Source organism: Planococcus citri, chromosome 1, assembly GCF_950023065.1.
Source record: "Planococcus citri chromosome 1, ihPlaCitr1.1, whole genome shotgun sequence".
Lineage (NCBI taxonomy): Eukaryota > Metazoa > Arthropoda > Insecta > Hemiptera > Pseudococcidae > Planococcus > Planococcus citri.
In genome coordinates, this window is record NC_088677.1 from 73,713,095 (window position 1) to 73,727,320 (window position 14,226).

Here is a 14,226-nt window from a genome sequence, read left to right on the forward strand (position 1 = left end):
TTAGTTCAAATTAATTTTTTATAGTAATTTTTGAAAAAATTGTTTGGTGATTTCTAGAACAAGTTTTCCCTTAGTGATTTTTATTTAGCTGAGAATTTTTCGGTGATGATTTCAAATTAATTTTCGGATGATTTTTCTAGTACCTACTTAGACTGATTGCAATCACAATAGGTAGGTCTAAATTTATTCATGGTGATTTGGAATACATTTTTCGTGGGCGATTTAATTTGAATTTTTTGTGATTTTTCTTTCTAACATTTTTCCTATTTGTGTTCGAATGGTGTGTTTACCGGACGTCTTTGCCTATTTATGGCGCGAAATATTCGGCTACTGAATTCAAATAAACATGCGTTGAGGATTTTCGATTGAAATTTGTGCTTTGGTAATTAAATTATAATAATGGTTTGAAATTTTTTCTTTTTTTGATAGGTTAGGTATTAATTTCGTTCATATATTGTTCGAAATAATTCAATATATCCCGGATGTTTGAACATCGAAAATAATTCGAACATGATAAAATCTGAGTAAGTTGAAAATTGATAGCAATTTTTTGATACCATGGGCAGGGCATAGATTTGGTAAAATTCGCTTCTATTTTCGAGCACTTGACTGATATAAATTGTTTGTTTTGAATAACGAAAAATATTAACGTTTTCAGTTCGAATTATTGCAATTCTTCGAGCTCAAGTACTGGATCAGATTGCTTATCAGATAATAGTAAAAGTATAGGTATGTGATTTTGAACCATTATAACTTTCTAGACGATCAGGATTTTCTCGTTTAGTTGAAAATAAATAACCGATTTCCATAAGAATATGAGATAGGTCAAAACAGATCATATTTATTTTGCTATTTTTTCTTGTACGTTACATATGTACCTAAACCTATCTACATATTGAATTAATAATTCGTTTCAGATACTGTCACTCAGCTGTTTTCAAATTTACTCAGGAGTTCGGAATCGTCGACTAATTTACTAAGTAGATCGCCCAATTCGACGTCACGTTCCAATCTCAACACGTCTTTTTCACATTCAATAAAACAAGAGTGTAACACTGAAGACAATAGGACAAGTTTTTTTTCACGAGATCAATTCCAAGTTTCACCAGAACAATTGAACGCTGCTTGCGATAACACGGATACAAGTAATTAATCTTCGACTAAATTATTCGTACCTACAAATAACATCTTCATCATTTGATATTGATAGATGTTCACTACTTTCCAGATAGGATTCAAAGCGACCTTCGAAAACCTAATTTGCGACAATTACCCAGCTTCACGACATCCAGTGAAACTGCAAATTTACTTAAAAGTCAAGACTTGTGCACTCCGAGTAATTCGAAAATACCAGTTTTACACCCGAAAAGCGATTCAATTGATTTTTACGAACCCGAGAAAAAAACACCGACTGGTCCAACAGGTCGCAAACCGCTCAACCCTGAAACGTTGAAGCGAAACAATTCGACGTCTAAAATACCAATACGAAATACTCGAGGAAAAAATCACGAAACATTTTCGCAAAATAAATCACCCATAGATTATTATAAAAATGAATCTGTACGACAAACCGAACGTCAAGAACAAAAGATAAAATCAGATAGGAACCGTACTGGTAAATACAATCACGTTAGGAGTAAATTAGCAGCTTATATTCATCGACCGTCGAAAATTGATTCTAAATACGTGTACTCGTCGAGTAACATCAAAAGCCTTTCGAAATCTTCCTTGGAAGGCAAAAAGAATAAAGAAGATTACTTTCATTCGCAAAATGCCAATTCCTCCAATTCTTACCATATTAAAAGAGTAGGATCGAGGACATCGTTGGATACTTACACGTGTGATTATAAAATGGTAAGATTACATCTGCTTATCGATATTTTGGTAGGAAATTTCACTCGATTTGGAATGTTTAAACAAAGGTCTGGTGAAGAGGAAGGGGGGGGGGGGGTTAAAAGTTGAGAAATTTGAGTAAAGTTGGGAAGAAGGTAACCTGGAGAAATCAACGAATTTTTCCAAGAACCGTAGGTTTTTACTTTTTACTTCTTGAATCGTAAATTTTCAAACTATTTCATCATACCTATTCCTTTATTATTCTTTTTCAGCCTTTGTCAGACTTCAGTTGCGCAGACTGCTTCAAATTAGAAGATCTGCCTAACAGCTGTCAAAAAGCTAGAGAACATTTAGAGCAAGCAGCCGAACACTGCAGAATAAAATCGGAAAATTGTAGAATTATCGAAGAACACGAACGTATCATCGATAAACACCGACGATTGGTACTGGAACATACAGAAAAAGCCAACGAACACAAATTAAAAGCGATTGCTTTTATATTAAACAGGATAACGTAAATTTCGAGCGATGAAACCGCATAAAAATGTTGGTAATTACTTAGTTTCTCAAATCAGGATGTGCCAGGGCCGAGTGGAACCCAGAAAGTAAATTAAGTGGTAATTCAACTGCTTAAAAATATATGAACTACGTCGTTGGAGCATCAAAGATCATACCTTCGTTCGGAGAAAGAGTCAAGTACGTTATTGTTCGTCAAGCTCGTATATTTTTAATATTGCGCGAGATTGCCCCGAAGCAAATTGTGCTATTTATAAATAACCAGCTGTTTGATACAAATCACTGCGTTTTTGTTGAAATTTTTTTCTCATCTTTCATAGTGAGGCAGGATTTGTCAATGAATGACTGTTTTGTTGATTTTTTTTTTACCTTGTTATTGAATTTTAACCAAATATATACCTGTTTTACTTCAAAATAATACCGAAAATTATGCATTTATTTATATTAAAACAGTCTTGTTAATTTTTCAAAATGTATCTACAGTCCACATACCTAGAGTAATTCGAACAAATCACGATGCTATTTGATATAAAATTTTACTTAAAAATTTTCTAGACAAAAGGAAAAAAAATCGATTGTTATTTGGAATGATTTTCTTTTAGATTGACATGAACTAAGGTAAAAATAAGATAAAGCAAACGCTGTTTACACAAATAAATGTTAGCTTTTTCAAACTTGATTAAGAGCTTAATACATACTACATACACACGTGTATCGATAAAACTCCTCTTCAAGACATAAGAATGGTAAACAAAATCATAACGTTCTCAAAATAACAGCCACAAAGGAATAATTTGAAAATTCAAAACAAAAAAACGTGGAACATAAAATACACAATGTAAACGATTCAACGCAGAACGTAATATGTTTAACTTATATAAAAATCAAGATGAAGATGAACATTTAAGCCATATTAATGTATTCATCATTATATATTCTAACAACACACATTAATTTAATACACAGGCAAAAATATTTAACAATAAATTAATGTACATTGTTCAATCAAAAACAGAATTACTTCATGATAGATTTCATTTTCAATGAATTACGATACGTCACAACGAAGAGATAAGAAAATATTCAACCTTTCCACCGAAAAAGAAATTTTTTAACACCCTCAACCATTTTAGTGGAAAATATTTTGACGAAAAAGACGTAAAGAAGGAAAACGGTCGGTCCGACGAGACGAGTATCTATGATAATTCATTACAAATTGTAGCTTAATTAAAATTTTATGGCCTTATTCGAACACGAATTGAATTAAAACTGCAAAGCAACGTATTCACACATTTCAACGGCGTATAAATTTGTAATAGGTACGTACAACCGAAATATTATATATACAAACATTGTATAAAAACATCAGGTAATAAAATAACAAAAGTAACATTATTGCAGTAATAAAAAAAGGAAAAAAAGAAAAGATAAACATTCGATATCCACGTAATCTACCATTTTGAAAGAATTAAAAATTAATTAAGTTCACGATATCAGTTTTCTTTCAATCGATGAATTAATTATACAAACAACAAAACGGCCGACGTATTAAGTAACATACTAATCGATGTATTGAGCTAACCATCTGAAACCTTCTCCATATCCTTGTCTTTTCAAAACGGAGCACATGAATAACTCAATTGGACGTGATTGCAGCTCAGCTCGACTAATTTTACTTTTACCCGTAGTAATGGTATCCAGTGAGAAAAAATGTCTAATTGAATCTTCCGATGCAGCTTGTGGTTTATCGATTTTATTTCCTAATATCAAAAGCGGGCAACATGATAAAGCTTCGTCGTTCAATAACCCAGCTAATTCTACTCTACTTTCGTTAAATCGACTGGAATCTGATACATCGATCAAAAAAACTATGGCATCCACAGCGGGGAAATAATCTTTCCACACTCTTCTGGCTTGAGAATGTCCGCCAAGATCAAACGTAGTGAATTTCATATTACCAATAGATAATTCCTCTGATGTGGGATGTAAAGTTGGCACATGCTGTGCTAGTCGGTCGTCTTTTAACATGTGTAATAAGGTGGTTTTTCCAGCGTTGTCTAGACCCAAAAACAACAGCTTTCCGGATTTCTTCCACAGCCCCAAGTATCCGAGTACTCCGGTGAACCAGTCCCAAATAAACATGATGTGAAATTGCTATGTACAGAAAGGATATTCTTACGACGAAAAAGTGATCGATGTCCGAAGATACAACGGGAAACTTGGCAATAATTTCACGAATAGAGTGAAATGCGATCAAATTCTGCAAGCGTTGATGGGTATACTACACAAACACAAAACGAACGCGTAAGATAAAAGATGCATTTAACTTAGCATTACCCTACGATGCAGTTGAGTTCAAAGCACACAACTGACACTTTTTCAATTAATTTTGCACGAAAATACGCACTTGGAAAGCTATTTTTTCAGAACTTTTGCCAACATTTTGCAACTCTACGAGAAACGGTTTACGTCACGGTCATTCATTATCTGTGCGGTTTTCATTTGTTCGCTTTCGAAGAGCTAAAACAAGAAGGATTTTTTTGATTGTGTCATCTGAAATGATGTCACAAAGTGTTCGTGAAATGAAATTACACTTTTTTTTCGCTCATTTCGATTCGAGAAAATATTTGAAGATTTTAACATCATTTTGTTTTATTAATTATAACTATATTTAAAATAAACTACTCGATTTTAGCGAGAATTCTTTTTCTTTTGCGATTTGAAATCAGCCATTAAAAAAAAAAGAAAGCGACATTTTGATACAAAACCATTTCTTCGAAGCCTCTCATTCGGTGACATTCCACTATCCAGTTAGTGATGTTTCTGTATAGATCATTGAATAACTACAACAAACATGCCGATCGTTAGATAATTGATTTTTCCTTGCCTTTGCGGTTGTTTATTTTATTACGCATTTTACGTAGAATTAGTAATAGTTTTATGGTTATTTTAGTTACAAAAATATGCCAATTAATTCATCGTATATCAATTGAAAGCCGTGGACCGTGATCAGCGCTGGAACAGTGTTTGAGATAAAAAGTTTGCCTCTTTAATGCCACCTATGTTCAATACCGTAAGTAACATTTGAAGTTATAACCGATAGACGGCGTATAAATTGTCCCATATAAAATTCGTTGGTCTTGTTTACGTTTTAATTATGAAAATTTTCCATTATGATAACAATAAGAATCTATTCTTTTAATCATGTTTCCCCTTTAAGTAATGACCATCGAGGGAACAGAGATCAAACACATCGTTTGTATACTCAATCTTGAAAACAAGATGGTGGGTCCTCCTTCAATAACCGTCACCTCGTTCAATGCTCCGGTATGAATGCGTTGGGGGTTTTCTTATAAAAATCTTAGATGAAAAAGCGTCCAAGCCACAGTAACGATACAGTTCAACTTGAAAGGAAAAATCATACATTCGATTAATTAAATAATATATATATCGATTACCTTGTCAATTGAACCGCCTATCCAATGATAAGAAACTGTACACAAACTTCCTCTCGGTCTCTGTATTTATTGATACCCTTATGGAATACTGGTCGATCTATATTTATTTTTCAACTTTACAGATTGTTCCTTGAATCCTGCAAACATGACTGATGTTGATATAAAAAACGGTGGGTATTGGATATTTTAAACTATTTACTATCTTATTGCTTGATCGTATGATCGTCAGCATCTAACGATTCTTTACTATTTCTCTTCTGTAGAAAACGCAACCACCGAAATAAAAATCGAAATCGTGGATCATCATCCAAACGCCGATGGCTCCAGTGAAAATATCACCGACTTACAAAATTACCTGCAGACTTTCAATAAAGAAATTCTCACAGTCCAAGCCGAATCTGGTCAAGCTGGTAAGTTATTAATGATCATTTTTCAAATCGCTTCATTCGTAATCTTGATTCATAATTTTTTGTACAGATGGCCAGTCCCAGCCTAATGCGAATGAGACAGCAAACACCACGTACTATGTCACAGAAACAGGAGAATATTTCTATCAAGCTGATACAGTCAATGGACAAGTCATGACTGTTATAACTGGTATAAATAAACTATCTGGCATTTTTCATTTCACTTTCGCAAGCACCGTGTTAAAACATATTTTTTTCGCAGACGATAAAAATCCTGAAGTTCAAACCACAAGAACAGTTACAATCGACAACCATGAAAAATCAAACTCTGAGAGTAACGAAAACAGTGCCGCCTCTGATGGTCAAAGCAAAGTACATAATCATACCTACCTAGTACCTAATTAATCACCCTATGTACTTTTTTCAAGTCTAATCGCTTGATTTAAAATTTTTCAGGTCGTTAGTGACCTATCCCAATCCAGTCATATTCTTCTGGGAGAAGATTCCTACCAAACAGTTACCATTGTACCGACTGAAACTAATCCTGGCGAAGTGAGTTATGTATTAATTGTACAGCAGCCCGAAGAAGGAGAAAAGGAAAAGGAAGATGGAGAAGAAGGAGACGATCAAGATCTTACGATTTACGATTTCGAAGATGCGGATGATCCCGAAGCCAATGCTACAGCGGTAAGTGGATATTGGGTGTGTAATGAAATCAGTCATTTAAATGTATGATTTTACGAGTAAAATGTATTTTGTTTCCATTAGGATTCTTCTGAAGAAGACGATAAATCAAAAATTATGAAAATCGTTGCGAGGAAATCACAAAGCGTATCTCAAGCTCATATGTGTAATTATTGTAACTACACCAGTCCCAAAAAGTACGTATTCGCTTTATTTAGTATGTTGCGTATTTTTTGAGATTTTTTGATGACGGGATTTTTTAGGTATTTACTATCGAGACACATGAAATCGCATTCCGAAGAACGACCTCATAAATGTAGTGTTTGTGATCGTGGATTCAAAACTATAGCTTCGTTGCAGAATCACGTTAATACTCATACTGGCACCAAACCGCATCACTGCAAACATTGTCCCAGTGCTTTTACTACTTCAGGTGAGCATGTCTTATTTTTTGGTCAAATTTCTGTGTCTTGTCCACCTGACTTCATATGCTATGTTTTGGTGTTTTCCAAAATAAATATTTAATAATTTATTATCACGTCTTGGAATTTTCTGAAATATGTTAAAATTGTTTTTTTTTCATCGTTGCAGGGGAACTTGTACGTCACGTTCGTTACAAACATACTCATGAAAAACCTCATAAGTGTTCAATTTGTGATTACGCCAGTGTTGAATTGAGTAAAATGAGAAACCATATGAGGTGTCATACTGGAGAACGTCCATACCAGGTATTAATTTTGCACGTTCTAGTTATTGTATTACGTCGCTGCATCGAGTAATTAATTGTAATTGAATTATTATTTTCAGTGCCAACATTGTACATACGCTAGCCCAGATTCGTTTAAACTGAAACGTCATCTGCGTATTCACACCGGTGAAAGACCGTACGAGTGTGATATCTGTCATTCAAGGTTTACCCAGTCAAATAGTCTTAAAGCCCATAAATTGATTCATAGTGGTAAATATTTCTTTTTTAATTTGAAAAAAAGTCAATTTTGAATTAATTTCATGTGCCATATTTTTACTTTACAGATGAAAATGATAAACCGGTGTTTAAATGTGACCAATGCCCAGCTACTTGCAGTCGTAAAACGGATCTACGAATTCACGTTCAAAAGTTGCATACTTCCGATCGATTATTTAATTGCCGCAGATGTGGTAAAAATTTCCCCGATCGATATACTTACAAAGTGAGTGGAATATCAACACTTGGTGTAATTTTGATGAATATTTTCTCTTCAACGCGATACTATTTGATTCGTTTAGATGCACAATAAAACTCACGAAGGAGAAAAATGTTGGAAATGTGACCTGTGTCCTTACGCTTCGGTGTCTCATCGCCATTTAGAGTCGCACATGTTAATTCACACCGATCAGAAGCCATTCCGTTGCTCTTTATGCGACCAAGTAAGAATATTTGAGTTTACAATGATTGTACTTTGAATTTTCTCTCATGTGTTTATTATTTCCGCTCGTAGTGTTTCAGACAAAAACAACTTCTAAAACGTCACCAAAATCTATACCACGATCCCACCTACGTACCTCCAGCTCCTAAAGAAAAAACTCACGAGTGTCCCGAATGTAAACGCTCTTTCCGTCACAAGGGTAATCTTATTCGTCACATGTGTATGCATGATCCGGAATCCGAAGCCGTTCAAACAGCGAGCGCTTTGAAAATGGGACGACAGAAAAAAATACAAGTTGTAAACGGAGAAGAAATAAAAATCATTTCGACCGAAGAGGAGATCGAATTGAAAGATGAAATCATTGAGAATGACGCTAAATTATTGAAAAGTGATTTGGGAAGTCAGCTGATCGAAGGAGCTGATGGACAGCACTACGTTGTTTTAGAAGTTATCCAGTTGCAAGGTGGTGACGGAGAGCAAGCGGTGGCCGTTGTGTCTGAAGGGGATTTCCAAGGTGGTACTTTGACCCTAGAGAATGCTGATGCCAGTCAGTTCATCACTCCGGATTATGGTAATATTTCAATGATATACAGCGTGTATTTAGGCCTAGCTGAATTTTGTTATTGATTTTTACGTTATTTTTGTTTTTCAGTGGAAAAGCATGATACTAAAACTGTGCAGAAAATAACGAAAAATGTCGTCGTCGATTCGACCAGCGATGTACAGAATTGTTTCGGTTTCGATGACGAAGAAGAAGAAATGGAGAGTTAAGCTGCTTTCATTGATAGTGACATCTCTTGGTATTGGAGTACAAATGTAATTTTATACGCTTTTGTTTTAATTTTTGTTTTTTTTTTGTTCACATGTCGAGTTTTGCCCCTTTTTTATTCCAATCTAATGTAAGAATACGTTTGAAACGTATTGTGATTTGAAAATGTTAATTGTATTACTGTCAAGTACTGGTTTTACTATCCAGTTGGCGATGGAAATGTTCATTTGAGGGGTATTTTTATTCTGATGACTTGAGTTCGAATATTTTAAATATTGTTATGTACATGGAAAAAGTACATTATTATCGAACAGTTTGTACGTAGATATCTTATAATGTAACGCCTAGTGCGAAACTTATGTTCATAGTGTTCCTTCGTCTACATAGAAGTTCCTTGAGTAGCTGTAAACCTCGAGGAGTTCTCCATCAGTTTCAGTATGCGTATATGATTTTGAAAAATGGTTCTTACCAACTAGTATTTTATCGACGAAAATCAAATCTCGTAAAAACTTCGTTCCGTTTACAAAATCGGTCGTGCACTTGTAAACATACCTTACAATGTTCCATTGAAATTTGTCGAAGCGTTGAAAAAAAGTCATTTTTTAATTTTTAATGACCTCCCATTACTATTTTTTTTCTTTTTTTTCACTTGAAAGAATAAACTTTTGGTTTGAAGAGGCTACGTTAACGTCTAAAGCTTGCTGTTAAATATCACCGCAACTTTTACCTTATGCCCGACAAGTGTACCAAAAAATGATTTTTTTTATACTTTTGATTATTATTATTTTGATATGAAAATAAGTCGCGTTGTTTCATTATGTACTAGTAAGTAGTATTTAGCTGCAATTCGTATGAATTTTTATTATGAACATGGTGTGTGTTTGTTGTAATTTAAATTATTATAGTTTCACCATGTTGCATAATATTATGTAATGTATTGATTATAAATATTCATTTCCCTTTGAATTATTTTTAGTTTCCGAATAAATCATTGATTTTTAAAACCAAAAATTACTCGTGTTATTTGCCATTGCGGCGCAGCTCGAAATGATATTTCTATTCATGAAAACCTAATGGAGTTACCAGACAGTTGAATGAAAATAGAGCATTTCCGGTTTCTTCAAAAATTTTAGGCCCTCAAAATGCAACTTTTTTCAATCATGTTGGAAGTGGGCCTCAATAACAGGTGATAGTTGAAATCCAAACCAGAGACTCAGAATAGCAGCAATCAAATTTGCATTATAAGATTTTTTTGATGGGGCACAAAGCTCATGAATGAAGAAGGGTCAAGTGATAATCGCCAATCAAAACGAAACTTCGCCTACAGGAAATTCCAAAAAATCCAAATTTTTCCCCAAAATTATGCTCAAGTTCAAGAAATTGTCAGTCTTAGTTTTTGCCAAAAATTGACAAGAATTGTTGATTTTTTAGAAAAGTAGATAAGATTGTCGTTTTACTAAAAACTTTAAAAAATTCAGTTTTTTTTCAAAGTTGACCAAAATTCTCGCTTTTTTAAAAAATGTCTAAACATTGTCATTTTTTGCAAAAAAATTCAAAAAATTCTACTTTTTCCTCAAAATTGTCCAGGATTTTCACTATTGCAAAAAGTATTTTTTTTTCAATAATTGCCAAATTGCCATGCAGTAGGCTACTGCTTCTTGCTAAAGTCAAAGTCTTGCTTTTTGCCAGAAATTGACAAAAACTCGTGTTCTAGCAAAATACAAGCTGGAAAATTTCGATTTTTTTGAAAATTTCCAAAAAGTTTCCCTTTTTTAAAACAATTGTCCAAATTCTACCTTCTTTGGCGGAAATTGCCGATAAAGTCTATTTTTGTGCTTAAATTGTGGAAGTCTTGCTTTTTACCAAAAATTGACAAAAACTCGCGTTCTAGCAAAATAGCTGAAAATTTTCGTGTTTTTTTTTTCAAAAATTCCAAAAAGTCTCTATTTTTTAAACAAGTGTCCAAATTCTATCTTCATCGCCGGAAATTGTCGAAAAAAAGTTTTCTAGTGCTTAAATTGTGAAAGTCTTTCTTTCAATCAAAAATTTCAACTTTTTGGCAAAATGACTAAAAATTTGTCATATTTTTGATGCATGTAGGTGAATCCCCCAAAAAAATTATCATTCTTTTCCAAAAATTGTTCAAGTCTCGTTTTTTTAACAGCAACTACGAAAATACATTATTTTTTGTCCCGAATCATAATATAGGAATGAGTAAAGGTTTTGCTATCTGCTAAAATCGTCAAAGTCTTGCTTTTTGCCAAAAATTGAAAAAATTCTCGACTTTCCAAAAATTTACAACAATTTTCATTTTCTAAAAAATGGCTAAAGATTGTCATTTTTTGCGGAAAATTAAAATTTTTTAAAAAGAATGCCACTTTTTATTCAAAATTGTCCAAAATCCTTGCTTTTTTTATTAAAGTTGCAAAAAACCATCTTTTTGCCAATAATTGCCTTACAGGCTTACTTCTTACTGGACTTATTGGTCATGGTCTTGCTTATTTTATTTCACGTCCTCCCAAAAAATTCTAAAAAGTTTCTATTTTTTCAATCAATTATTCAAAATTCCAACTTTTTTTCAGGAAATTTTCAAAAAAGCCTTTCCTTTTGCTAAAATTGTCAAACAATAATTATCTTGCATTTTGTCAAAAATTTTCAAAAATTCTCACTTCTTCAAAACGTTGCTAGAAAGCGAGAGGTTTTGTCGATTTCTTACGGTAAGACAAGACTTCGACATGTTGCCTATATTTATTTAATTAAAGAAGCAAATTTTGGCCTTTGGGAAAAAAAGAAAAATTTAGAAAAATTCAAAAATTCGTTTTGCGAACGAAACAGAACAGCCCTCACATGGCAGCACTGATTTTATCAATTCCCACAGTTTGCAACGTGTGAAAAATTGATAACAACTTGTAAAAAATTTTCATTTATTTTTCAAAAAATTAAAACAGATTTTGAGGTTTGAATTTCGATAGTAATTTTTTAATCGACCCCTCGATATGTCAAAAAACTTATCTGGAATGTACGAAACGTAATTCCAACTGTGAGATATTTTTAAAATGAAAAATTGATGAATTTTTTCCTGATAGTGCATCACAACAATGACCATTTCAGTGCATTTTACATGGAGTAAAAAGTGTTCTTTTGAAGTAACATTTCTTGCCGGTATTTTTCTTATTGAACAATGTTTAAGCACAATAGTGAAAGGTAATTAATAAATTCTACATGTCCTTTTCATCCAAAACTTCTCTACATTTATTTATTTGACGTAATTTTCATTGCAGATGATTATTCGAGCGCAACAGGTGCATTGGAGAATCTCAACAACGAAGTAATAAATATCCATTCGAAGTAAGAAATTCAAATTACAATTTACAGTTTATATTTTTCTGCCAGATCATCACTTTGAATTAATAATCTATCAATTTTGTATTCTTAGTTCTATCAATCAAGAAGGAGATTGGCCTTTACGAAATTTTCCAGAGGAAAAACAAGAAAAATGGACTATGCCGAATTTTCCAGATGAATCGTATGAGCATCGTTTCCTCTTTGCCGATAAAAATGATACGTTTACTGTTGATGTGCGATGTGACGATGCAAATGTAAAAATGATTTTTTCACCTTTACTTATAATTGCATCGTTGAATCCATAATAACTGAGTTCTATTTTTTTCTCAAATTCCAGACAAATTTAACGTTGGACTTGCAAGATTTAGATATTAATACGATCTGTTTCACAAAAACATTCCTTCCCGATGCCAGTATCGCTCCACTTCTCCACGAAGATTTGATTCCTAAGGCATATCTCGTAAATTTGCTTCGAACATTTTTTTAATAGGTATAATTTCATTGAACGAACCATCCTTCAAGATTTATTTCATTTTTAGCCTCCGCATATGTGTATGGAAACATCTATAGAATATCCAGATCCGATGATTACATTGTGAGTATCGTCCTTCGAGTTTGCATGTTGCAGTTACTCTGATTTTTTGAAAATTTAACGTGTTATTTTGTTGTATAGTGGTGCTCATAGACCATTATGGGGTCGGTATGGAGAATACGAGTATATACCAAAACAGCGTTGGATGCATAATCTCGAAGTAATGATTTATTTGAATAGGTTTAATAGTTACAGGGTTTCCACTCAATTTTTTCCAAAAAAATTTGTAACCGAGTACGAGCCCTGCAGTTATAAAAAATAGTTGAAAAAAATTAATCCATTATTATTTACAGCATGGCGCTGTGGTAATGTTGTACCATCCTTGTGTTCATCCTCTGGTTGTGGATCAATTAAGAAAACTAGTCACTTCTTGTTTATGGAGACATATCATTACTCCGTTTGCTCATCTATCTGTCGAACGAGTACGTTGAAATATTTCACCAAAAAAAAAAAAAATCACTCGCTTTTTTAAATACTTTGTAATTCGTGAAAATTTTGTTACAGCCTTTAGCCCTCTACGCTTGGGGAAAATATCTAAGCATGAGTGTTGTTGATTACGATACAGTGACGAATTTTATCAAACAAAACGCCCTACGAGGTCCAGAAGACATAGCAATTGATGGAAAATATAATCATTTATTGATCAAAGACGCCGAACCTGTTTCTTACCCAAGTGACGCCGTACTTTGTCCTCCTTTTCCTAGAGATTAATATAGGTCTACATTCCTTGATGAAAATCTCTACCAAAGATTTGATTTTTTTTAAATCACCTGTTGCATTTTATATATTTTATAAATTATGTTCAATGTATTTTAAGTCGACCTGTTTTATGTATTAATTTATTTCCAGTGTGCTTTTTTGTGATTTTTTTCGTTGTTAGATTATGTTACAATTGATTTACGTACGAATCGTTAAATTCGAGGTATTATACGAATGTGTATTGTGTAGTATTATTGCCTCAAGTCCATGGGCTACTAATTATTATCCTTGTTCAACTACGGTACTTATTTTAATTTTTGATTTCTTTTGTTTCATTTGGCTGTTCTTGTTTAAAATAAAAATATTTATTTTTGTAATTTTTTCTTCGCGTAGGTATTCATTATCTAAAATAATGCAGCTTATTCGCCGGGTACTTGAAATCTTAGCTGTAAACTGAAAATAGATAAAATAGCATCATATTTATTAATAAAAAAGAAGAGAAATATAGATAAAGTAG

The 14,226-nt window shown here is 33.0% G+C and overlaps 3 protein-coding genes across 4 annotated transcripts; 2 read left to right on the plus strand and 1 right to left on the minus strand.

The window, feature by feature from the left end:
- Positions 1-2,924: 2,924 nt before the first annotated feature.
- On the minus strand, positions 2,925-4,900 carry Sar1 (Secretion-associated Ras-related 1). The gene is made up of 2 exons (XM_065344300.1): positions 4,757-4,900; positions 2,925-4,630 (listed from the first exon to the last, which is right to left on the minus strand). The coding sequence occupies exon 2, from the start codon at positions 4,489-4,491 to the stop codon at positions 3,910-3,912; it is 582 nt and encodes a 193-aa protein (XP_065200372.1). The 5' UTR covers positions 4,492-4,630; positions 4,757-4,900; the 3' UTR covers positions 2,925-3,909.
- Positions 4,901-5,181: 281 nt separating this feature from the next.
- On the plus strand, positions 5,182-9,996 carry LOC135831601 (transcriptional repressor CTCFL-like). 2 transcript variants are annotated; one of them, XM_065344214.1, is made up of 14 exons: positions 5,182-5,422; positions 5,930-5,977; positions 6,071-6,217; positions 6,285-6,404; positions 6,477-6,586; positions 6,671-6,901; positions 6,983-7,095; positions 7,162-7,331; positions 7,490-7,626; positions 7,706-7,856; positions 7,931-8,088; positions 8,165-8,305; positions 8,377-8,875; positions 8,957-9,996. In XM_065344214.1, the coding sequence occupies exons 2-14, from the start codon at positions 5,953-5,955 to the stop codon at positions 9,073-9,075; spliced, it is 2,121 nt and encodes a 706-aa protein (XP_065200286.1). In that variant the 5' UTR covers positions 5,182-5,422; positions 5,930-5,952; the 3' UTR covers positions 9,076-9,996. The 2 variants fall into 2 exon arrangements, with proteins under 2 accessions (XP_065200286.1, XP_065200295.1); XM_065344223.1 differs by lacking the exon at positions 5,182-5,422 and adding an exon at positions 5,514-5,634.
- A 1,953-nt stretch (positions 9,997-11,949) lies between these two features.
- Positions 11,950-14,086, plus strand: LOC135831632 (uncharacterized). Its single transcript, XM_065344274.1, has 8 exons — positions 11,950-12,277; positions 12,355-12,421; positions 12,510-12,672; positions 12,756-12,878; positions 12,958-13,013; positions 13,092-13,170; positions 13,304-13,432; positions 13,515-14,086. Exons 1-8 carry the CDS (start codon positions 12,172-12,174, stop codon positions 13,719-13,721), a joined length of 930 nt encoding a protein of 309 aa, XP_065200346.1. The 5' UTR covers positions 11,950-12,171; the 3' UTR covers positions 13,722-14,086.
- The last annotated feature ends 140 nt before the right edge of the window (positions 14,087-14,226 follow it).